General features: G+C 44.0%; 3 protein-coding genes across 10 annotated transcripts; 1 reads left to right on the top strand and 2 right to left on the bottom strand.

Moving 5' to 3' along the window:
* The first annotated feature begins 592 nt into the window (after positions 1-592).
* On the top strand, positions 593-10830 carry sp4 (sp4 transcription factor). Of its 6 annotated transcripts, XM_085792023.1 has the most exons (8): positions 676-1270; positions 1529-1599; positions 1692-1722; positions 2626-2982; positions 3435-4629; positions 4870-5068; positions 6165-6364; positions 8372-10830. In XM_085792023.1, the coding sequence occupies exons 4-8, from the start codon at positions 2893-2895 to the stop codon at positions 8641-8643; spliced, it is 1956 nt and encodes a 651-aa protein (XP_085648149.1). In that variant the 5' UTR covers positions 676-1270; positions 1529-1599; positions 1692-1722; positions 2626-2892; the 3' UTR covers positions 8644-10830. The 6 variants fall into 6 exon arrangements, with proteins under 6 accessions (XP_085648146.1, XP_085648145.1, XP_085648149.1 ...); XM_085792020.1 differs by lacking the exon at positions 1692-1722 and having other exon boundaries at positions 593-1270; positions 2626-2973; positions 3429-4629; XM_085792019.1 differs by lacking the exon at positions 1692-1722 and having other exon boundaries at positions 596-1270.
* Positions 10831-14359: 3529 nt separating this feature from the next.
* On the bottom strand, positions 14360-21124 carry cdca7l (cell division cycle associated 7 like). 3 transcript variants are annotated; one of them, XM_085792040.1, is made up of 11 exons: positions 20796-21124; positions 19200-19343; positions 18993-19093; positions 18658-18669; positions 18372-18585; positions 18212-18274; positions 16536-16724; positions 15703-15849; positions 15468-15617; positions 14636-14772; positions 14360-14504 (listed from the first exon to the last, which is right to left on the bottom strand). In XM_085792040.1, the coding sequence occupies exons 1-11, from the start codon at positions 20811-20813 to the stop codon at positions 14468-14470; spliced, it is 1212 nt and encodes a 403-aa protein (XP_085648166.1). In that variant the 5' UTR covers positions 20814-21124; the 3' UTR covers positions 14360-14467. The 3 variants fall into 3 exon arrangements, with proteins under 3 accessions (XP_085648166.1, XP_085648164.1, XP_085648165.1); XM_085792038.1 differs by having other exon boundaries at positions 18372-18669; XM_085792039.1 differs by having other exon boundaries at positions 16536-16721; positions 18372-18669.
* A 2319-nt stretch (positions 21125-23443) lies between these two features.
* LOC146978956 (type-2 ice-structuring protein-like) lies at positions 23444-24036 on the bottom strand. The gene has a single exon (XM_085792017.1). The coding sequence runs from the start codon at positions 23973-23975 to the stop codon at positions 23490-23492; it is 486 nt and encodes a 161-aa protein (XP_085648143.1). The 5' UTR covers positions 23976-24036; the 3' UTR covers positions 23444-23489.
* Positions 24037-25244: the final 1208 nt, after the last annotated feature.

Below are 25244 nucleotides of genomic sequence, written 5' to 3'. Positions count from 1 at the left end.
GGGAAACATGAAATATATTAATTAATTTCTTTATGGGATTGATTTTAGCACTTGATAACTTAATTAAATCATCAGACTAAATGGCTGGATCAAATGTTTCAGACTCCTACTACCATGAATTCCCTACTGTAGAGGTGGCTACAGTTTCTCCCACATAGGCTACACTTCAAAGTTGACCATTAACATGAGAGCAAGTGGAACAGGGACATGGTGAAAAAAAAAATCTCATATCATATGCTGCATGAAGACCTAGGCCTATTTCAGGTAACACTGATATGCTACTACAATATTCATAGCTACAAATTAGTGAATGAAAAAAAAGTAAATAACACTTGTGTTCCAGTGCTTTGTTGTTGTTATTCTCAACCAGTAGGCTACTGTCATCCTGTGACAGCACAAAGTGGAAACACACACACACGCGCGCACACACACACGCCTCCCTTTCCCGTTCGCCCAACCCCCCACAACACAGAAGTCACCGCCCTTCCCTCTCGCTCTCACACCAACATGACTACTAAACACGGCAGCTCCAGCCGCGGCCGACACGCCACGGCATCATGGGAGTTGTAGTCCCGCTCGCCCAATCCAGCTCGAGAAGGCGAGGCCTCGACAAAATACAACTCCCATCTCGACCCTCGCACGCCGAGCCCCGTCGTCCAATCTGAATATGTGGGAGGAGCGCGTCCGCCCACAAAAGCCACAGCTATCTCCCCGTATCTCCCCGTTAAAAAAAATAATCAATTGTGCACGAAAAAAAGGGGAATACGCGAAAAATACAAACACTGGTGACGGTTTGTTTTCGGTGGGCGACGGACGGCGACGAGGCGTCCCCGCGTCGTGAGGCGAGAGAAACGGCGGCGACAGGCAGCAGCAGCGGAGAGGGAGAGGGTGTTGTCCTGATGCTTAAATGGAAGTGGGTGGGCCTCCACGGTCACACACCGCCAACTTCTCCCTGGATATCATTCTGACAAGCGCTAATTTACTCGTTTATGGTGTGTCTATCCGGTGAAAGAGGCATACGACGGGGCAGCGAGGGGGCTGACGGGCCGGGGACGGTCGCCGTGTTCTCCGTTATTTCCGTTATTCGGGGCTGCTTGATTGTGCCTGCGCTTGGCACCGCCCTTCCTGGCCGGTGGGTGGTTTCGTCAAACGGGCAGATCCGCCACGGCCCAGCGCCGAACATATAGGCCGTCCTCCGCCTCTGTACCCGGCCGGCCTTCTACCGTGAACTACACCCTCTCCCTCTCGGTATATTAATGCGTTATGAGTGGTAGGTACCCTCCCCCCTCTCCACCCCTCTCTTCCTCTCTCCCTCCGTTTGGTAGATATGAGGCTTCAAGCCCCTTTGATATTGATGATGAGGTTACTGCTTTCTCTGCCTTTTATTGATCAACCTTTGTTGTGCTGTATCTGCCTTATGATCAGATTTTATTCCCAGCACACAGTGCCGTCCTATCCTGGGACTTTGCACTATGTGTACTCATGTGATGATATTACAATATTTTCTGCTCTGTCTCTCTCTCTACAGACTCGAAGAAGGAATCATCTGGAACTGAAGGAGGGAAAGCATCTAAAAAGGGGAAAAGTTCTGGATCGCAGGTACTAAAAAGAAATAAGAGTTTATTATAGTTCAATACTTTTGCCTTGCCTGCAGGCCAAAAATGTTCTCCCTCCCCTCCCCTCCCTCCCAGCCAGCCAGACACCTCTGGGGGCGTTTCTCTGGTGAATTCAACTTCCTGCTTCTGTGCAGCCCTGCTGAGAGCCAACCCAGAGCCTCATGAATAGGCTTTACATGGCTGTCACACTTCAGCCACTGTACTTTTGAATTGTCTGTTTGAATTAGGGTCAGAATGATTTAATTCTGCATATGGATTTATCTTAAAGACCGGCAACATTGGTATGTGCCTCTACTAAACTGTGGAACTTCTATTCTTAGCTGCTATTTTATTTTTATTTTTAAGAGGTTGTATATTTCTTGGAGATACATTTCAGCCAGGCAGTTATTGAGTCTATCTTTTGTTGTCAAACATTAATGACAAGCATTGCTGCTGCTGTTATTTCCCACGCTGTTGTAGCTGATACAGAAATTAGGCTGTTGTCGTGCACTGTTGAGAGATGTATAGCATTAAAAATTTGCCTGCGACCTAGTTCCTTTGAAAGGGAGAGAGAGAGAGAGAAGGCAGCATTTTCTTCTACTGTTCTGAGAAAAGAGAAATGTGGTTCTCACACGCCCACCCACTCGCTTCCTGTAATACCGCCCACTTCCACTGACAGCTCTCTCTCTTTCTCTCAGCTTTTTCATGTTTCTTTTTTTCCTGCACCATGTTCTCCCCACCCCTCGATCTTTTATTCTTTTTCTTCACAGTTTTAGGTTGTTCATGATGTAAGTGTGCAGAATGATACTTGCCCATCCCTTCCCTTTGGCTTTTTTTTTTTTTACTCAAATGTTGTACTTTCTTGTTTGTGTATGTATATGAGCTCTCTGTGAGTTTCCGTCCGTCTCTAACCCGACTCGCCTCTTTCCCCCTCCCTCCCTTGTCTATCCTGTTCAACCCTCTCTCGCTCTGCCCCTCCTTTTATTTTCCATCTCTCCTCCGCCCTCCTTCCCTACCTTGTCTCCTCCAGGATTCCTCTCAGCCCTCTCCCTTGGCTCTGCTGGCAGCCACCTGCAGTAAGATCGGAGGGCAGGGGGGGGTGGAGGGGGCCCAGGCCCAGGCGGGGGCCCAGCAGATCCAGGTCCAGGCCGGTCAGATCCAGCTGCAGGCGGGTCAGCTCCAGGGTCAGATAGTGGTGGACGCAGCTGGGGGTCAAACCCTGGTGCCCCAGCAGTTGGAACTGGTCCCAGCTCAGTTCACAGGGAACGGCTGGCAGATCATAACAGCGGCGCCTACTATGGCCAAGGAGAACACCAATCAGCCTGTTGCAGTGACGGTAGCCACCACCTTGGCCAATGACAGCTCACCTGGTCGCAAGGTAAAGGACGTCCAGGGCTTTCAATCTTTTTGCAGTTGTTGTTGTCAGGGCTGACCCAAAAATTCGAAGTTTCGAAGCTTCGTTCGTTGCCATGGTAATTTTTTTGTTTTGTTCCTTTTTGACACCTGTTCTCATCGGCAATTGTTACATTAAAATGAGTAGGCTACTTGGCATCCTGGAAACCTGCCTGATTTTGGAGATATGCAGTGTTTGTTTGCCATTACTTTCATTATTCCCGCTACAATCGCACACACCCCCCCATCAGACCACATCCCCCCGGCCGTCGAAGCTTCGATTTAAATCAATTTTATGTCCGCGAAGCTTCGATTATCAAAATATTATAATATAATATATGAAATATGAAAATATGATAATATAATATAGGGACAGCCCTAGTTGTTGTTTGCCAGCGGTTGTCTTTCTAACTGTAATGCTGCTTCTCTCCTGTTGGGCAGGTGAAGGCAGTAGGTGGGACCAACAGTGTTGCAGCCAATCAGCAGCAGCAGCAACAACAGCAGCAGTTCCAGATCATCCAGGTTCAGAACCTGCCCAACGCCGGGGGCGGGGTCCAGTATCAGGTCATCCCTCACCTCCAGACTGCAGATGGACAGCAGATCCACATCAGCCCGGCTCAGACGGCCTCCATCGGAGCGCTGCCGGAGCAGGTTCAGCTCATCCAGACCCAGAGCCCAAGTCAGACCCAGGCCATCCTCCAGCCGGCCAACCAGCAGACCATCCTGACGAGTACGGCCAATCAGACGATGCCGCTGCAGATCCGCCCCGCGCAGTCTTTCCCGCTGCAGCTGCAGACTCTGCAGGGCTCCCAGGCTCCGGTTATGACCACAGTACCCATAAACCTCGGCGGCATGACCCTGGCCCTGCCCGTCATCAATAATGTCGGAGGGGGCGGGGCCGTGCAGCTCATCCAATCCGCAGATGGCACGTTCTCCGTCGCCAATGGCAACCAGCTGGTGACAACGGCGGCTCCTCCTCCGGCGTCAGGCGGCTCGACGGCGGTGGTGGCCGAGGGCGACGGCATGGCGGACGGAGGACAAGTGGTTTCTGCGGGGTCGGACGGCGGGGTGGGGGACTCCCAGGTGCAGAGCAGTGAGGCAGATTCTCAGAGCCAGACCAACGGACTGCAGAGCCAGGCCGACGCAGCAGGAACCATACAGCAGGTGATCGTGGGCCAGGTGGGGCACCAGTTGGTCCAGCAGATCCAGCTGCAGCCCCAGGCCCAGAGTCAGGGTCAGCCCCAGGGCCAGCAGCAGCCCCAGCACATCCAGACCCTCCAGCTGGCCCCCGGACAGACCCTCCAGCCCATCCAGGCCTTCCAGAACCCGGCCCAGGTCCTCATCCGTACCCCGACGCTGTCCCCCTCGGGGCAGATCACCTGGCAGACGCTGCAGCTGCCCGGCGGGGTCTCTCTGCAGGGCGGCCTGGGGGCGGCCGTGCCCCAGCAGCTGACACTGGCCCCGGTGGCTGGTGGGACCACGGTGGGGGGCGGAGGGCTGGTGTCCCTGAGTGGAGCTCCCCTCACGCTGAGCGCAGCCCAGATCAACCCGGGGTCTGGGGTACAGACGGTCAGCATCGCAGGACTGGGCGCCGCCGGGGTCCAGGTGCAGGGCGTCCCCCTCACCATCACTGGTCTACAGGGTAAGGACCGACGCGCTAGGAACAACGTGTCAATTTGTTGCAACTGATCAATGACCTGTCCATCTCTACAATAAGATGTATGGATGGATGTCGTCTTACACAGCAGGATCCTGTTGGCTTCCACTGGACTGTGTTTGGATTTTCCTCTTTCAGCTTCCATATCGAGTTTTCTTTAAAGATGATGCAGATGTGTTTTGATCAGTAAGTTAACATACTTTGTCATTTCTAATCACCTCTCAGGTCAACCACAGGGTCAAGATGGGGTCAAGGTTCAGTCGTCTCCCTTGACAGTCGCCGTTGGCAACATGGCATCAGGCTCATCCATGAGTCCGGACCAGCTGGGCTCCGTCCAGAGTTCTTCAGACCAGGAGGGACCCCCCAGCAAGAGGCTTCGACGTGTCGCCTGCTCTTGTCCAAACTGCAGGGATGGAGAGGGAAGGTATGGACACTACGGATGTCACAATTACTTGTTTTCACAATTAATCGCGGTATTAAAAGCCACAATTCATTGATCGCAAAGATTCCTAAATACCGTCACTTTCCAAAAAAAGATTATGTATGAACCGTGTCGGCAGATGTGCGCCAAAGTAAAGGGAAATGCACAGATACTGGTCCATTTACCTCATGTAGCATTGAATTGGTAGGAATTTAAATGCTAGAGTGCCATTTGTAATAAGAAAAAAGATTAAAATTAACTTAAACATTTGGTATCGATGACAATTAATGACTTGAATATTTCAAACACATCCCCTGCCGGATTTTCCTACACATTTGAAATGTCCAAATTCCATACTTTTTCCAGACCCTAATTTCCAGACTTCTCTGTAAAAAAATTCAAATAATTTGTGATATTTAAGTAAATAGATGTGCATAATATAAAAAAGCATGCAATTTATCTTGTTTTCATTATTCTGAATGTGTATGCCATTATGCCACCAAATAATTTCCAGAAGATTGTAGCTAAGTACAATAGCACATGCAAAATAGTTAACCCAAATAACTTCAGATAAGACAAAGACAAAATAAATATATTTCCATACAATAGTTTCCATTTTCCATACTTTTCCAGACCTGAAAATGTATAAAATCAAATTCCATACTTTCCAAAGTTTCCATACTTGTGTAGGAACCCTGTAATAATTGGTCATATTTTAATACATTAACTATATTTGATTTTACACATTAATAGTGTTGTGAAATTAATTATTGCATAATAATCGGGATAATCGTAATACCGTGATTATTTCTCTGACAATAATCGTACCAAAAAAATCTATTATCTTGACATCCCTACTAAAAGATACAGACTGCACAGATGCTGTAGTACAGCCGGGGTTAAACTTCTCATTGTGTAGGAACCTGCTGGTTTTGAGGACGTTGTGTATTATAGGGAAATCAGACTGATGATGATGATGATGATGATAGGGCAACTGCTTAAACAGATGTATAATGAAGAGGTAGTGTATGTACTGTATCACACATACACACACCTTCTAGCTCACTCCTAACCCAGGTGTGTGTGTGTGTGTGTGTAGGAACAGCGGGGACCCCACAAAGAAGAAGCAGCACATCTGCCACATGGAGGGCTGTGGGAAGGTGTACGGCAAGACGTCCCACTTGAGGGCCCACCTGCGCTGGCACACCGGCGAGAGGCCCTTCGTCTGCAACTGGATCTTTTGTGGCAAGAGGTTCACCAGAAGCGACGAGCTGCAGAGACACCGGAGAACACACACAGGTACAGAAGTGTAGCGATGTAGTTCAACAAAAAAAGAAGCGAAACCCTTTAGTTTGAGAGGCTGGAACATGATTATTTGGCAGTTGTGCTTTAAAATGTAAAAAATCACTGAAACAAAGTTCAAGGTTTCTGTTTCCATTATATACAACATACCTGTGCACATGTGTATAGAGTGCCGAAGCGGAAGCAGGAAGTAACGGCGCCATGGGTCCTCAATTTGAAAAAAGGCTCCATAGAAATGAACGGGAGTCCAAGTTTTATTTCATGATCCGTTTGAATTGTGCCATGAGAAAAAAATATGACCTCTACCTGTTTAAAACATCACGTTTCATGCCGAGAAATCAGCAGTTTATCGTAAAACGGCAACAGAAGAATGTATTTAGTGTGACGACGCTCTGCGGACTACAGATCTGGGGCCTCATTTATCAAAGAGGGTGTAAAACTGCTACTAAAGTTTTGCGTACGGCGAAAAGACGAAAATGGCGTACACCCGAAATATTTACACCTTTTTCAGATCAATCAAACTGTGCGTACGCACAACTCTCCGCAATAAATCACACCGGACCCAAGAATGGTGCACACGTGAACACACCTCTTACTCCACCCCCGGAACGCCTATATACAACTATATATGGTCAGCACGTGCATATTTAATTAGCCATGTGCGCTCTGTGGAGCGGCAACAAAGTGACAACAAAGTGACAACGGAGACAACGGACGGAGGGCAGGGGAAAGAAGCGGAACTTCTCCGCTTCTCCGAAAGCAGATACACGGGCAATAACTCAGTCAGAAAAATGATCTTGCATTTTAATAAGCTACAATAAAAACCAAAACCTCCCAAATCTCAACAAACAGGAGCAGAAAGAAGAATAATCTTATGTAATCATCTGCCCCTTTATCACAGAAAATCTTTTTTTTTTTTACACCTAGATGTTAAAACAATAAGCAGGGTTTCCACGATAGTTACCATTACTTTGAACGGTTACGTTGTCTCAGTCTTTATTCTCTCGTCAGCTCCAAACTCACGTGCACCTCGTTAACTCAGGTGACAGAATAATAACAGTCTCAGTAGCTGCAGATCAGTGTGCGCTGCTGCCGGTGTGTTTTTAAACTTGGCGAGTTTGATCCTTGTCGGACGTCACACTAGAGTGTGTAAAAGCAAAAAAGCAAAATCCTCAATCCGCTCTGTTTATCAATTAACATAGAGCCTAGTGTTATTATAGAGCGGGTTGGATTGCCAGCATCAGCGGTCCACCACTACCACAATTCCTTCAAAGAAATCCTACTGTCTCTTCTAAATGTACTCCGCTCCTCTCTCCCTCTCACACTGCAGTTCTCTGACTCAGCAACGGTGTCGCCAATTCCTCCTGTTCCTCAAAAAAGGCGTAAATCACGGTACGCCAGGGTCAAAATGGGTGTAAATGTCCGCACTTTTCCCCGTCAGGTTTTGGCTTGATAGATCCCAAATTTGGCGGAGAAAAGTGCGTACGCACAAAACGGGGGAAAAAGGGTGTAAAAAAAGGTGTATCCACAATGATAAATGAGGCCCCTGGTGTCCCACAAAAAATACGTCACCAACTGACACGGGAAAGGGCGGCATTTGGTGACGTCACCTACGCCACCTGTAGTCTTTCTGGTTACAGACTCTTCGGAATTTTATTTTACAATAGTTTTACAACAAAACATGATGTTTTAAACAGGTAGAGGACATATTTTTTTCTCATGGCACAATTCAAACGGATCACGAAATAAAACTTGGACTCCCGTTCATTTGTATGGAGCCTTTTTTCGAGTTGAGGACCCATGGCGCCGTTACTTCCTGCTTCCGCTTCGGCACTCTATACATCTGTGATGAGCAAAGCCATTATTTTACAGAGCTTGAAGATCACAACCACAGCTATTCTTTTTGACATTGGGGAGTATTTAGAGAAAGCCGGGGGTCTGATATTTTACGATCACTTTGTTTTGTTTTCCTTTGTCTCTAATGATTTGTCTTTTCCCGTCCAGGCGAGAAGCGTTTTGAGTGTCCTGAATGCTCCAAGCGCTTCATGCGCAGCGACCACCTGTCCAAGCACATCAAGACGCACCAGAACAAGAAGGGCGGAGCCGCGGTGGCGATCATCACCACCGACGACATGGAGGAAGACGCCCCCGAAGGCCTGGTCGCCTCCCCTCAGATAGTCGCCGTGGCGACTCTCTCACGTGACTCTGATCCTGCTACACCCACCACCTCTAATCACCTGGAGGAAGAGGAGGAGGAAGAGGAGGAGTTTGAATAGGCGGCCGACTGCTGCTTCTGTGTGGAAGGCTGACTTCCTGTTTTTTTGGGAGTCTTTGCAGGGACTGTAAAGGTGGCTAATTTTCTTTCTTTTTTTTTTTAATCTTACATCATTTTAAAAATGTTGTTCACTCATGAAAAGGGACTCAAAAGAGACGGTATCATGCGATGAACAGAACCTGAATAAAAAAACTTTACAATCCAAAAAATAACTAACACATATAATAACAAAAAATTTAGCCTAAACATATGAAAGAATAGTTTGGCTTTTATGAAATGAAGTCTATAATAATTCCATACGTGGTGGGGAAAGGAATCTAAATAGTATCTAGATTAGCACAAGACAGGGGGACCTGCTGAATCTAATACCATCCAACATCGAGACATTTTCTAATCGCAACAGAATCTAACTCTATGCACAAAGTTGAGTTCTTGTTTCATACCTGTCAGACAGTGCTGAGGGTCAATCATGGTACAGGACTGTTGCAGAGCAGCAACAGAGCAGGGACAGTCTTGGGACGGGGTGGCGTGTGTGTGACGCGTATGAATGAGTGTGCGCTTGTTTTCCCATGCTGTCATGGAGTGAGGATCTACCTAATTTGAGTTTTATTCATGGTTCAGGTTCAGTCCTCGGATCAGATTCAGGTGTTGATTCCTTCGAGACCAGTTAACGGATGAACTGTTATTGAAGAAGGGAGGGGATGATTTAAAGAAAAAAAAAAAGAGTAGAAAAAAGCACATATAAAAAGATTTATAAATAATGCATTCCTATTGAGGTGCAGTGGCCATTAGAAAAAAAGGTTTCTATAGAGAAAACAATCCAGCTTTCTACAACTTTGTTTGTGTAGTGAAAGCAATACTATAATGACAATCCTAGTGAAACCATGTTTACATTGTTAGGGGAAGTTTTCTCTGTTATAAAAAAAAAAAGGCAGTTTGCTCTAAGATTAGGGAAAACATCTGAAAACGGTGCTGTTGTCTGAACAAAGCCAGTTACTCTGCAGATATCGCAGAGCAGCGGCTGGTGTCGTCTGGTCAAACATTAGGCGATACCGGGTTTTGTCGGACGGCCGCACTGATCACTGATGTTGCTTTTTTTATTTCCCTTTTTTTTTTTTTTGCTTACTGTGCTCTGGTGGGACGACCCCCCCTCCCTCGGCCCTCCCCCCTCCTCCCTCCGGTTCTCCACCTCTAACCCTGCTGCGTGACCGATGTACCGCAATTGCCTTAACACAAGCTGTCGTACAGAGGGAAACTTCAGAAGTGAGGTGGATGGAGAAAGATGGGCGCTCTCCTGAGTTATTTGGGGGTCACGTGGAGAGCACAGCACAGCGAAGTGAAGTGAAGTGAAGCGGCGATAAGAGCTGTGTGTGGGGGGGGGTGGGGGGTGTTGGGGTCAGGCTATTTAGCTATGTGGATATTTGAGATGTTTTCTGGTGGTGTTGCTCTGTGTTAGTTCAGTGCGTACATACTTTTTAAATTAAAAGATACTTTTATTTTATAGAATTTATCAGTTGTTTTTAAAAAATAAATAAAAAATCCCCTCCCCAGTATGTTAACACACAGGGCCCCACTGTGTATGGCTAATTTATTATTTATCCTTGATTTGTAATATTTGCCTTTTGCTGGACTTGTATTTGTGTGCGTTGATTCTGAGGTTGTGTACAGCATGTTTCAGTTTTTTGCCGTAGTGCTGCTTCTCTCTCTTCTTTACTCTGTGCTTCTGTTTTTTTTTCTCTCTTTTTTCTACGTCTGACCATTGCTGTTCATTTCTTTTATCTTCTCTGCGCCATAACATGTTTTTTGGAGAAAAATAAATAACAAAAGAAGAAGAAAGCAAAAAAAGTTAACTATTGTTTAAAGTTGAAAAAGGTTGATACCAAACAAATTTAGATGTTTTTGGTAATATTTTGTGTGACAACCAACTTTTTTTTCTTTGATATTTTGTAGTGACATCTCATTTGTAAAATCCTTTTCTAAAGATGTTTGTTTGTCTCCATGACATTTGATAATGGGTTTTTTGCCAGGTTAGCCTGAAAGGCTTCAGTTTATTGATATTTTTAAAACTGGTTTGTACAAACGTGTTATGTCGATAAAAAAAGAAAAAAAAAGGACAACTTCAAGCAGAAAAAAATGCTTTGCCTGCATAACACTTGACAATAAAGTGATTAAAACGGTCTTAAATTCCTGTCAGGCTGGTATTTGAGAAACGACAGAGCACACACTCAACACACGGTCTCTGTAACTTGTCCTGCCTCTTTATCGCTGGGTAATCTCTCAGCTGTGTTGTGACAGTGGCCATGATTGAGTAACTGTACTTCCCTTGAGAGCAATTACCGCTCCGTGTTACCGGTTCTACTATTGATAGTTTCTGAAATGATACTGTGAAAATCAAACCGGTGACCATCCAGTTACAGGACAGTCTGTTATCACTCAGAAACATGCTTTGAGCTGTTTTGAGGGAGTGTTCAGCATCTACTTCAGAAAACACAGGAGTACAAATCACCCAAAGTGTAACTCGGCTACAACCAGAGTGACGACTGGAGGCGGTGAGTTCACAGGCAGGTCACGCTGACTGTCAGGTTACAAAACACATCGTGTAGTAGGCGGCTCACGCACACCTCTGACATCTAACTCACTTTGAAGTACACCTCTTCCTGCTGTTTTAAAGTTTTGAAGGTAAAAGTGACTTTGACATAATGAACTCTCATCAGAACAAAGGGAAGGACAAGCTTTTGATGTTTGGAAACTGTGATGGCAGCTTCACCAAGGAGATCATAATAATAATAATAATAATAAAAAGCAATCGAATCAACTACAGGTATCAGACACAGCGCTTATCATTGGACTGATATTTTGAGGTGTTTAATTCATACGCTTTCAAAGGTTTATAAACTATACATTATGTTATGACAAGCTCGGCAGGGGGGGGGGGGGGGTGGAGTGGGTCGTCCAATAATCAGAGGGTCCGGTCTCTGTTCTTGGGTAAGACAGATTACCTAACTTGCCTTATGTGAATACGTATGAATGATCATGGTGGTGGGAGGGGCTGTTTGGCGCACACTGACAGCCACGCTTCTGTTAGTTGTGGCTACGTACGTAGCTTACCACCAACCGGTGTGATGTGGTATGAATGAATAATGGTGTCTGCACGCGCTTTGGGTATCGACAGAAAAGCGCTATATTTCATTTTTAACATTAAAAGCTCCACTACATATACTTTTCTGTTTCACACACACGTCATTACAGTGATGCGTCATGAAGACCCCGTCACAATCGTTACGTAATTGCCTGATTGCAATTATTTGAGCTGGTCCTAATTAATATTCATAATCATTAAAATCGTTTCCACCGTTTTTAGGTTTGACTGGTGCTCTCATCATCACGTTGGGCCCCCTTCTTCTGCTGTGGTTTAATTAAGCAATATTACCCGAGAGGGTGTGCTTTAACGTCATTTGAGCACGACGGTGATGCGGTCAGGACCGAGGCGCTTGCGCCGAGGTCCGCAAGCATCACCGAAGTGCTCAAATTACGTTTAAGCACACCCTCGAGGGTAATATTGCGATTATACAACAATTACCAACAAAATAAAGCGTATAATTAAATAAATATTCATGTTGATGGACGTTTTGCTCTCAAAATGTAAAGTTTTTTGCGAGTGTGCTTCCCGTTTCCATGGAAATAAATGGGGTCTGACTAATAACTGAAACACAATCAGTCACGTCAGTAGACTCCTATGTGTAATGGAACCTAGTTCACCTCTACAGCAAATAGTCCGAACCTTAGTAACGACCTAGCAACAGAAATGATTTTCTAGTCCCAGATGAGTGAACTCTGAGCTGACGTTCATGTTTTAACGCGGTCTCTGACTTTCCCGAACTAAATCAACACCGCACAAACTCGCACAAGTTATGACAAAGATGCCGTTTTTTTCCTTTCACAGATGTAGCTTCTACAACCGCAAACTCTGCATGTAAATGAAGTTATAGCGCTGTGTCGCCGACACAGCTGATAGAGAAAGCCAAACCATTACTCCAGATTATTTAAAAGCCCAAAAGGCGCAAGCAAGAGAGAGGGAGAGAGAGAAACATACAGGTAATCACCTCCGTTTTATCCAATGAAAATATTCAGCTCCAGGCCATATTTTAAAAAAACATATTCACCGCGATCACAACTCGTGTCTCTCCGACTTTGTAACGTTACACACATGGGAGGGAGACAATCCTCTCGGCTGCAACGGGGAAGTTTACAATATATTAACAAAAAATAAAACATAATTGTTCTATAAATGTGACTTTGGCAGCTGTCAGGAACAACCTACAGGAGGTCAATGTAGTTTGTGATTTATTTTCACGAGTAATAAATTACGAAAAATCCATGTTGCCATGGAGATGTGTAAACAACATGACATGGCGAAGTAATATTTTCAGTGATGAGTCAGCCGTGCTGTAATGCTGATTTGAGCACGTTCTAAATGTCTTATTGACCAATCAGATTGCTTGGTCGGAACTACTTGTTGTATAATGACACATAACTGTCTATGCCAATAAATGGCTCTTCTTCATAAGGTATATGATTAAACTAAGTTTAGCTTTATACAATAATAGTGTCATAAAATGGTCAGAAAAAAGACAATTAAATCGTTAATCGCAATTATTTGTATGGCAATTAATGGACAACTAAAATTTCATCATGGTGACAGCCCTACTTGTTTCCTCCCACCCAGGCAAAACAAATGTTTTCAATGTACAATCATGTTTGGTAGATTTTTCCTCTGTAAAAAGACACAATTTGCGAGAAACACAATCACCAGATGAAGGTGTGCATGGATACATGGCAAATCATTGGATAATGCCATTCTTTATTAAATCTTTTAAAAACGTTGTTGGTATAAAAGGCTCCGTTTGCATCCGTTACACAGAAATGAACCACTTACATTTGTTCTAGTGAACATAAAGTACAAACACTCAACAGAAAGAAAATATACATACAACGCCAAACTCAGTTCAGGCAGTAAACGAAAAAACGATCCTGTATCATACGCAGCCTTGTAACACCGCATTATGTAATAATGTAATACATTTTCACGTCATTATATAATAACGCCACATTTTGTAATAATCTGCCACATTTTGTAATAAAAATCTTTAACGCAATCATACTACATAAATCAATTGGGAGTCCATGGTCCAGTCCATGTAGATATTCATATAGGCTACTCGTGTCACGGGTGTTGGTGGTTTACTACATAATGCACCAAATTATTAGCCTGACAAGCCAGATTATATCATTAAAATGTCTAGTCTGGCAACGACCGGTAGACCTCGGCTCAATCCAGGGGGCGGGATGAAGGCTGTCTTGCAAACTGCCTCTGTATGCAATAGGGTAGCGCTACGACCAATCAGAGCAAAGAGCAGGATGACGTTAGCCTGACAAGCCAATTAAAATGTATGTCGTCATCGCTCTAAACCCGTCCAACGACTCTCTAAACAGATAGAGCGCTGTGATTGGTGAACACAAACGGTGTTCTAGACTCAAAAAGTTCCTCGTTTCTAGACCCACCTACGGAGCTAAATATATTTGCTGCCACTAGGGTGTGTCAAGATTTTTTACATTATTACATAATGCAGCGTTACAAGGCTCAAATCAGGTTATATAAAACTTTAACAGTGTATGTGCCTTATCTTAAGGTGATATAAGAAGTTTCTCTAGTTAGCTAAAAGGTTGATCTAAACCTAAATATGTGCATTAAAATGAGTTCTACAGTACTGTGCAGCACCAGAACCTCCTCCAGGTACAGCTCTACAGCAGATCCTCCTCACTGGTCAACACTCTGGACTTTCCTGCAGCTCCTTCTGAATGCTGGGATGGAGAATAAAACAAGACTTGAGTTTATCTGCTGTTAGAATACGTCACAACTAATGATTATTGTTCTGCTTGACCCTCAGGGAGTTTGTAACATTAAACTGAACGGTGAGAAGAAAGTGGCCTACCTCTCCAGGTACTCATGGACATTGCCGTGGCCGTTGTAGCGGGCCAGTCCCACCAGGATGCCTGTTGCACAGCGCCCCTCCTTCTTACGACACAAACTGCAGTTGCACATCCCTCGGCAGATAGGGCAAGACCACGTCTTTGAAGAAAAGGTTCAAATTTAACACAGGTGACCAGACACGTTCTATACGCTAAACAAATTCATTTTTGTTGAGGTTTTTAAGTTCATTCCACTCCAAGTGCTCTCCATTTTCATATGACCAAATATATCCAACCATTTCTCAATTACGTATCCCTCATTAAGAAAGATCTGTATTGATAACGGCCATTGATTTAATGCATTTCTGTGTAATAACTTTCCTAGTCTGACTAGCACTTTGACCTAAAGCAGCAGCTTTTTGAACTGGATTTCCCAATAATTAAAACACCAAACAGATATGCTCGTTGTTCGACACAAAATCCATCTGTTTGTTATTACGGTAAATGGAGGGTGTCAAACATAATAGATCAGAATAAAAAAGATCAAAATAAAAGAATTGTATCTACAACTACATTTGAGGGTTCCTATAATTTGAAAAGTCAGCAATACACATCCCTTTTTATTTATTTATGTAAAAGCAAGGTAAATATACACATATTATTAGGGACAAAAAAAGTCAAAGGCCATAACCTGACCACCCTTCTACTACTTTTCTGCATGATCCCTTATAAAGGATTATTAAAAGCTTTTTTGCTAAAACAAAAAAAAAAGAGGAAAAAATCAACAATCAATATTTGAAGACCTCACATTCCTTCCAGGAAATAAAATGTTTAATAGACGTGTTAATCACTGACCGGGTCGAGCAGCACAGTGCGCACTTCCTCTCCATAGCGGTTCCTCAAGCACAGCCCACAGAACTGACCTTTGGCCCCCACACAGAAGCCACTGCGACACACTGTCTTGGTGTCCAGAGTCTTCTGTCTGCACTGGTGACATGAGCTGCCCTGGGAGGATGGACACACACAGAGTGAGGAGACAGTACTGGCGGTCTCCAGGGCACGCAGTGGGTGAAGGCCTGATGGTACTCACGTTCTCTTTGTCCCAAATCTTGTCTTTGCTGCGGTACGCTATGTTGTCAAGCTCCTCTTCGGTGATGTCGTCGACTGACCTCACATACTGATTCCACTTGGAGCTCCTCCTCTTCCGCTTCTTTTCACCGACATGTTCATCATCCACCTGAACAATGACAACAGACAAATACTAAGTACAACTGGGAGGACACGAACAAGACACTGCTATGTAGACAGCAACATTTTAATACAAAGTCTTAAACAGAGAATGACAGGTGCACTTTCTTCTAACTGTGCGTTCACACCAAAAGCTTCCAAAGCGTCAAAACGCCGGAAGTCAATTCATTTTCAATGAGAGCCCGGCGACACTGAGCGTCCAAAGCGTCAACAGGCGTCGCCGCGCTTCCAAAGCGTCACCAGACGAGAAGTTGAGCCCTGGTTAACTTTAGGGTAATTAGCTATGACGCGGTTAAGCGGCAACCGGTGGCAGCCTGTCAGAATAGAGATGTCCGTCGGCTGCCTTTTTTTCCTTCTTTTTTTTGTCCTTCGGCTCCTCAATGACCAGCGCGATCGAACTTGCGATCACGATCGAAGCGGTCAAAGCGGCTGAAAATATTTGCCGTTTTGGAAGCTGTCTTGTCTGACGCCCACCCTCGAGCGTTTTTGACGCTTTGGAAGCCTTTGGTGTGAACGCACAGTTAATGTTCATTTATTTTGTTTGACAGATGACTGAGATGAAAATTGACTAGGAGACTAAATGATGACAATGATTGCTTATAAGTGCACCTTGTTGAAGAACTTTCAACATTAGGTAACATCTGGTTAAAGGAGCAGATGTGCAGCATGTGGTACCTCTATCAGCTTCCTGACGTCTACAGTCCGGGGGGTTCTGGGGCTGACCGGCTCCCGTTTCTCCTCCACCGCAAAGTTCTCAGGGGGACGAGCCTTACGAGACGGGTTCCTTCTCTCTGACCCCGCCTCTGCTTCAGACTTACGTTTCCGTGGCGTGGCTTTCTCTGGTGTTTGCTTCTTCTTCTTCTTCTGCAGAGACAGAGGGAAAAGGGTGTTTGCAAACCAGCCCAGTAATTCCATTAAAGCAGATATCAGTGGAATGTTTTTGTTAATACATTCATTCATTCATAAGTCCTAAATAGTCCTATTTTCCGTCAGCAATCACTTACATGAAGTATTTCAGCCTAAACACGAGTCTCTCCGTCACTCTGCTCTGCTGTAACCCGAGGAGAAAATTTTCCTTGTGGGATACAAGTGTTATCCAATGAGGGGAGAGAACGGCATGAAGGGCTGTGTGTGCAGCCAAGGGATGCGCGTGAATGTGGTGACGTAGCACGAGGACCAATTGATGCCTGACAAGGGCGGGGGCTGCTAACTCATGGTGCGTTCAAGGAAACTCGTACTTTGTGTTTTTCCTTCCTGTGAAGTCATACCAGTTCGATCTGGTACGAGTTCACGGGTCGGAAGTTACGAGTGGCCGTTATAGGGAACTTTCACAGACAACAGGACGGTAAAAACACGAGCTACGGGTTACCTGGAACGCTACCAAGTCGTAGTTGTGACTTGAAGCTGTAACTTACGGTTTCAAAAGCCTGCCTTGAACACAGCATTAGCCGAAACGGCCGTGCCGCTGTTATCTGCTTTAAGATTAGATTAGATTTCATTGGTCGATTGGCATGTATCACCGCTGTGTTCAACGTTTAGCGGGTGCTGCCGCGAGCCCCAACACGGCCGGAGTCACGAGCATTAATTAATTAATTCACCCGACCGCGGACAAAAAAAAAAAAAAAAAGGAAAAAGAAACCCAGCGGCAACACTGGTTTTGAGACACTTAACAGTTAATCAAGTGTGATGTGTGTGTGAGTGACTATGGCGGAGCGTGTCAGTCACTCTGCTGTGTGTGAGGTGGTTAGTGGATAGTGGATGCAGTTGGATGCGCCCTCTACAGGATAAATAGCCTAATGTCAGGGGATGTTTTCAAAGGGGGGAACATTTTCAAAGTAAAACCCAGTCTTATTTCGTGCATTTTATTTCTGAAAATATCAGCAACAGTTTTGGCCGATTACCGATTATTTTCAAACGGGCTATAATCGGCTCGCCGATAAATCGGTCGGGCCCTAGTTTGAAGGGTGGGTTGAGGGGGTGACTGGGGTCCAGTGCAATGGTATGACCTCTACGTGCAGTGGCTGTGCTGTTGTGGTCTGAGAGACAGTACTGGGATATACTGGGAGTGAGGAGGCAGATGATCAGATGAGCTCTGTGTGTTTTCTGTCTGAGTGTGTTCTTGTTGGGGGCTGGCAGCATGTAGAAGAAGCAGGGTGAGCAGTAGAGGAGGGTGGGCTGGACAATGCTTTTATAAAGTAGCAGCAAAAGGTGTATTTGTTACCGTCTGCCAAGTGAATGTAATGCACCTGGTGATTAATAATCGTCTTGTCAGAATCTTCATTTTTATTTTGAGCAGAGGGCATGTTGATTTTTCTGTCAAGTGTTTGGGAAAAACTGGTAAGTAGACTCACTTGAGGGGTTGTGGGCAGAGTCATGTCAGCCATGGTGCTCAGATCAGCAAACAGCTTAGCCAGCTGAAAGACAACAGCAGAGAGGGTTTGACAAGTTAGGGACTAATGTAACTTACTGTAAATTTGTCAGAATATGGAGAAAACACACAAGCTTCATTACCATGGCCTTGTTTTCCTGGATGTTCTTGTCCCGTTTCTTTAGGCTCTGATACAGGACCTCCTCCTTGTCCTCCTGTTGCTCCTCCTCTTCCTCTTCTTCCTCCTGCCTTTGCTCCTTACGCGGCCGTCCCCTGCCTCTCTTTATAGTGGGAGTTTCTTTCACAGGTTTTTGAACATTTCCCCTCTGTGGTTTCTGTTTTGGAGTAGACAGTCTTCTAGTGGGAGTTTCTTTCACAGGTTTTTTAACATTTCCCCCCTGTGGTTTCTGATTTGGAGTAGACAGTCTTTTCATGGGGAACCTGAGGAGCAAGATTAAAATAAAATCATGATTTAACCGTTCAAGAGTTAACACTAATATGTCATGAGACAGGCATAGAGGCTTAGATTAGAAAACAGACTGGATCTAATCCCAATTAACTTCAACATGAAATCACAGACATAATGCATTTATATTAGTAACTTGCTGAGATTTACATACAAGAAAAAGATACTTAACGCAATTAATTGATTGCCCCAGTAGTTGCAGTAACAGGAGGCTTTATTAACACATAGTCTCTGCCTGTTCAAGAAAAACCATGTGGGCCTTGTGATGTTTAAGGGCTACGTAACCCTGTGAACGCACCTCAGGGCCACTAAAAGACTTCTCCTCTTTGGTGGGGAAGCTGCCTCTCCGTCAGAGTAGAAGCCTGTGTCCACATCGCTGTCCTCCTCTGAATCCTCCATCTGGAGAAACCCAGTGAGAGAAGGCAGACAGGTTGGCGGTTAGGGTTGCAGCTTCACACATTTCCATCAAATAATGTAAGAAATGTCGACAATAAACATTTCATACCTTGGTTTTCATCCGTTTGTTTGGAATCCTTCTGGGCTCCTCATCCTCCTCCTCACTGAAACCTTCAAACTCCTCCTCACTGTCTGACTGGCTGAACAGACGAGCCAGCTCAGCAGTGATGTACTTGGATTTGAAACGTGGAGCCTGTTAGCAGACATGAAACTACATAAGATCTCTGCTCTGCTGGAAATAATGATATGCATGAATGATTAATTGAGGATTTTAAGGTCCTGTGTCATCATCTTTAACACAATAAAGAACAAAAATCTGAATACAACCAACAAATATTTAGGCATTGTCATCAACTATGGCAACAATGTATTTCCTGGACCAAACAGGGAGAATACACAGCTTTCTATCTGCATGAAGTGAATCTAAAGTGACAAATCAAGAGGTGGACTCTGTAGCCATATGTTTCATTCAATTCACTCATTCAATTTCCACACTTGACACCAGAGGGAGCACCGGTCCATCAGTGGACTGAGCGAAAGCTGTGGGAGCATTGAATTTTTTGCAGGTGTGTCACTACAGCAACTGCCAGGTTCAGCAGAGCTGTGGCTCATAATAAACTTATCATCTTGAGTTTACTCTGGCAGGTAGCAAAGTAACCCCAAGGACCATCCTTATCAACACAGGCCTGTGCAACTTCTCAGCAACAGCAGGCCGCGGCCATTTGAGACCATTGACACAACAGCTCATTTGTGAGACCACACACCTCAATAAATATGTGTAAAGTCTGTGTGTACTAAATCTAAAATACACAAAACACATTAAAGCATGTTTTGTTTTCAGAAAATTTGCAATTTTATTTAACATGGGCTGTTAAAATACAGATAAATAATGAGGTTAGGTTTTGCTGTATTCTGGCCTCACAGATAAGCAGCATACGGTACATAAATTCATTGTTTTACAGGTGGGGGTTGAGGCCTAAAAAATGAACTGATGTATAACTTTCTAAAGCAGACATTGTGAACAGGTCTTCAATTCAAAAATCACAGTAGTTTACATGATCTAAATCAGAGTCTAGTTGAGTCTGATCCATGCAGTGGGTGCCCAGTGTCTCTGTCTTGTTGATAACTGCTGCAGTTGCACCACTCCCTCCCCAGGCTTAATGTTTGGTGACCTCTGACCTTTCATGAGGAGGATCAAAGACTGCACCCTGTCTCCACCTCCTTGACAAAATACTGATCTTGTGATCCTGCACCGATTTGCTGCCAAAGAGTATCTACTTAAATGTTAAGCACTGGACTACTTTCATTCAAGTTGTCGTGGGCAGATCACGTGTACGCCAGCTCCTCAACCAGGTCAAAACAAAGACATAACAGTTACCACAGTTTAGGACAGAAGTGCTCCGTAGATTACATTAGGCTATGGCTGTTTATGACAGGATATCTGGGTTATTGCTAAAGTGAAGCGCATATAAACACCTTGTTATGAGGGGCAACTTATGTATGCATGGTTACAATGGAGGAAACTCAGCTCGGCCATGCAAGCAACGTTAGCTGCTTCACAATGGAGCTGAGTTTGACTTTTCTTCACGCCAAAAACTGACGGGGAAAGGAAAGCTACATTTTAACGCACTGCTCCGCCGCTTACCTGCGATGTGAGGGTCATTTTTATCTCAGTTTTGTGGCAAATTTCGGTCCAAGAGAAAGTTTTGCCTTACAACCTACAACATGAAAACCAATCCGTGTATGTGCATTTAAAAATTAACCGCTAGAGAGGTCGGTGGTTGCAAAAGCGGGGGGTTCGTCGGTGGAGAGCTTATCTCTAAATTTGTAGGTCGGTCCAATAATGGTTGTTTTCAGTCCACTAACAATTGGTAAGTAAAACGCTTCGTTCACTAAAATATTTCGAAAAGGAGGGTTTCTGTATGTTTACAGTAGCTTCTCTTATTAAAACCCCTACCCCCCCTCACTAACAATGGTTCGGCCCATCGCTTCGCGCGAAAACGGCAAGTGGGCGTGGTCTTGCCGATGAGCTGGAAGGAAGAATTTCACTCTTTTTTATTGTGTGGTGATGGTTTGGACCTGACATTGTACTTTTCACACAAATGTCTGTGTATTTTATAAAAACATTAATACACACATGAGGACACACATGTCTTGTACTGAATTCCTGAATCAGTTATACTTTATAATTAGTTTGCAGATTCAGATTTTGTAAATGATCTTTGTAAAACATGATGTATTGAGTGCCAACATTTGGTAACTGCAGCCTGTAATTAGTAAATAAATATTGTCATTAGGGTGTCATGATTATAATGGTGGTATTAAAATTGAAATATTATTAATATTATGATAATGATAATATGGCAGATATTTTGTTCATCTGGCTGAATTCTCATTTTTTTGTCTTAAGCTTATATAGTCCTAGATATAGCTAGGCCTATATATATCGACTTTTCAGTAGGCTACAATTTATGGAAAATGTACAGTAATAGTATATGAAAGTGGGGCATAATTTATTCATCAGTGGACAAGAATTCACTCTGAGTTTGTCCCGTTAAATAACTTCTTTCTAAGTAGTGTATACACAATTAAAAAAAAAAATACTGATACGGACGGTATACCCAATCTGATTTATTGCTTGGTGAGTGTTGTTACAAAGTGTGTAACAAAAACAGAAAAAAAATATTGGCATAACATTTTTGTTGAATCAGTTGTGTTTTTATGTTCGTTTCAATTTTTTCTAGTTTTAAGCAATGCATGTGATGTTTTTATTCCATAGCTACAAGTGAATCAGTTAAGTGCGTGGGGGTCATTTTGGCATGGTGAAACAAAACAACAATTCAATTCAATCTTATTTATTGAGCACTTTTCATGCACTTTACATGGTTAACCCTTGTGTGGTGTTCGGGTCTGTGGGACCCGTTTTCATTTTTTATCAAAAGAAAAATGAAATGATACATTATTTTTTTAAACTCAGATTCACTGGCCTTGGCTCATTTTCTGTGAAGAACATATATCAAAACACATTTTCAATGACCGCACACTGTAGACCCCCCCTACACGTTTATATTACATACAGGGTGTTCGGGTCCACTGGACCCGGGGCCAATATTAGCATGGAAAGTGTAGGTCCTGTGTACCTTCACTATGTCTTCCTCCTGTCTGGGGCTGCTGATAGTGTGTGTGAGTGTGTGTGTGTGTGTGTGTGTGTGTGTGTGTGTGTGTGTGTGTGTGTGTGTGTGTGTGTGTGTGTGTGTGTGTGCGTGTGTGTCTCCATTGCAAAATTCAAGCATTCATACTCTGTCCCACCTACAAATTGGGGGTGGGACAACACACCTTTGCCAGGGTGGTTCCTTATCAAATAATACTAATAACTGCTTGGATTTCTATATCGCTTTCATGGCACCCAAAGCACTTACAGAAACCATTATTTATTTTATACACATTAACATGATGGTGAGCTACGTCTGTAGCCACAGCTGCCCTGGGGCAGACTGACGGAAGTGTGGCTGCCATTTCATGCCAAACGGCCCCTTCAACCACCACCATGATCATTCATACACGTTCAAACACATTCACACGGGGCAAGGTGGGTAAGGTGTCTTGCCCAAGGACACTACGACAGTGACTAGGACAGAGCAACCCTCTGGATGACCCGCTCTACGGCCTGAGCCATTCCCGCCCCAATTAATCACTACTGATCAAGACGGCCAAAAGATTATGCTGAGAGGGCCTTGCAATTGATTTTGGAAGAGACAAGCTTTTGATGATGAAGAAGAGGTTTCAGAATGTGAGGACCACAACACATGAGGGGCAGCCCTCATGTGTTGTATAGGCTGGTGTGAAATGGCAATGTGTTCAATGGGGCTGATGGTTACTCTATGTGTTCAGCTTGAGTTATGTCAACTGGCCTGAATAGGTAACATTTCTAATGAAGTTAAAAATCAATAGTTATGAAAAAATCTTGTTTCATTTGTAAATTTGTTCATTTAAATATCTTGATTATAACTGATTTTCTTTTTTTTCTTACATTTTATTAAAAAAACTAACAAAAAACGAGTAGCATATTAATTCATAAATGTGATCCAACAAAGGTAAAGGGCAAATATTAACCATATATGCTGTTCATATGGCTTGTAATTGGGATGAAGTAAACATCTGTTGAGTATTTTAACATAAAATTGTTTGATTGTGTTGATGTGGAGACCCAAAAATGCAGCGGGTCCACCAGACCCACGAACACTGGCTGAGTAACAAAAATATGAACACCACACAAGGGTTAAAAGAAAGAACTGAATCAAGTAAACAGTGGCCAGGTTGAATCAGACACTGTCAGTTGTTAAGGACAGTTTATGCGAGTTGCACAAACAGAAGCAAAAGTCAAAAAACATCTTCCATCATTCCACTTCTGGTCGCTCATATCTTTGTTCACAACACAGTTCTCAGATTGGTAATTGTCTGGCTGCCCAATAGACCAGTATGTGAACTTCACAGGACAGCCATCAGACCACATCCACGTGCCTTCTTTGTGGGTATCGCTGAGTCCAGTCCAGGTGAGTCCCTCAGAAGGGTCAAATTTCTTGACTAGGGCTCTGACAAAGTTTTCTTCATCCTGACTGTGGATGGACACCAGGTTGGCCCCCTGTGACAGACAGTTGACCTCTGCATCAGCCCAGGTCATACGTGTGGCAATGTACTTGTAGCAGCGGTCTTTGAAGCTGTACCAGAACATGGGACAGTTTCCACGCTGCAGCTTCACTTCAGGTTCACCTGAAGGAGACTCAGCACCCAGAGCCAGACCAAACAGGAAGAGGAGCAGGATCATGATGGCGTCTCCTTGGAGCAGATCGAGGAGTTGATGTGTTGGTTGGAGTTGATCTGCACCGCTGACAGGCCGCTTTCTTTTATATGCTTTTTCAAGAGGGTGTCTGACATTTTGTTGTGATGTTATTGGTCAAGTATACTTGCCAAAAACTGTCATCTGTGCAGAACCACATGGTATCAGACAATACGATAATATGTTGGGCTTGGGAAAAGGCCCAACTGTTGGGTTGCCAACCTCAGGGACTGGACACATTTGGTCAGGTTTCATAGGCTGATCTAGCTTTCCTGTTTATTCAACAAATAAACAGGGACTGTGAACACCTGGCTTTGAGGACATCGCTGGCAGGTTTACCTGAAGAAAACCTGAGTCTGGCGAAGCTGTCTGACGAGACTGTCTTTTCCTTCTCAGTCCAATCATGTTGAAGCAGAAATAATTCACACAGTTTTACCAGGGTTCCTACAGCTTAAGCCAAGTTGATTTCAAGACTTAATGCCACCTGAAATGAAATTTAAGACCAACTTCACAGACACAAATGCAAAAAAAAGAGAAAAGAAAACACCACATCAATTAGAAAGGGTTAGGGACAATTTTACCCACTCTCCTATGTGGTCCAAGGTAAGTCACTGAACATCTAATGTTGGGTCCTGGGGGTGAGTGGCGTCCTCAGCCTCTGGTCACCCCACGATCTGACTCAGGACCAGCTGCTCTGCCTCTGTCAGACGTGGTGGAGGTGGAGGTGAGCACCACCTCTGCCTTCTTCCACATGTTCATCTTCTCAGCAGGACTTTGCTTTGTTATTAATAATTACAGATTTTCATGGTTTTTGTTTTTCCTTTTTGAATCAGAGGGGGTGAAATCCCCACTGTGACATGCAGGTGTTGAACACTGGCCTGCTTTTTTTTTCCCACATCCATGATAAAGGCTCTGTCTTTTTCATTAGGCCTGTGTTAATCTGAAAACAGTAAGATTGAATAAAATGATGTTGTTTTTAAGAAATCTTGTAAGACATTGTCCGTGAAGGTTCTCAGTCATGCAGGTCATCTTATTCTTGTGGAGTTTTAGTAAAAAGGGATAGAAACGTCTTCAAACAAGATAAAAAGTCCAGTTGCTTTTTTACTAAAACTCCAAGAACTTGTAAGACATTGTTTTACTGTTTAATTTTCATTTAATAAAGTAGGGATAAGTAGTCAACTAGTATAAAATAACATGACGCTGTGGACTGGTGTTCCTACTGTCCTACCCAATTTTTTCAGTCGCTGCCACTGATAT

The sequence above is a fragment of the Trachurus japonicus genome, chromosome 11 (assembly GCF_045865225.1).
Source record: "Trachurus japonicus isolate A0001 chromosome 11, Traja_1.0".
NCBI lineage: Eukaryota > Metazoa > Chordata > Actinopteri > Carangiformes > Carangidae > Trachurus > Trachurus japonicus.
Note: the sequence above shows the minus strand (reverse complement) of the source record. Positions and strands in the feature narration are given on the sequence as shown.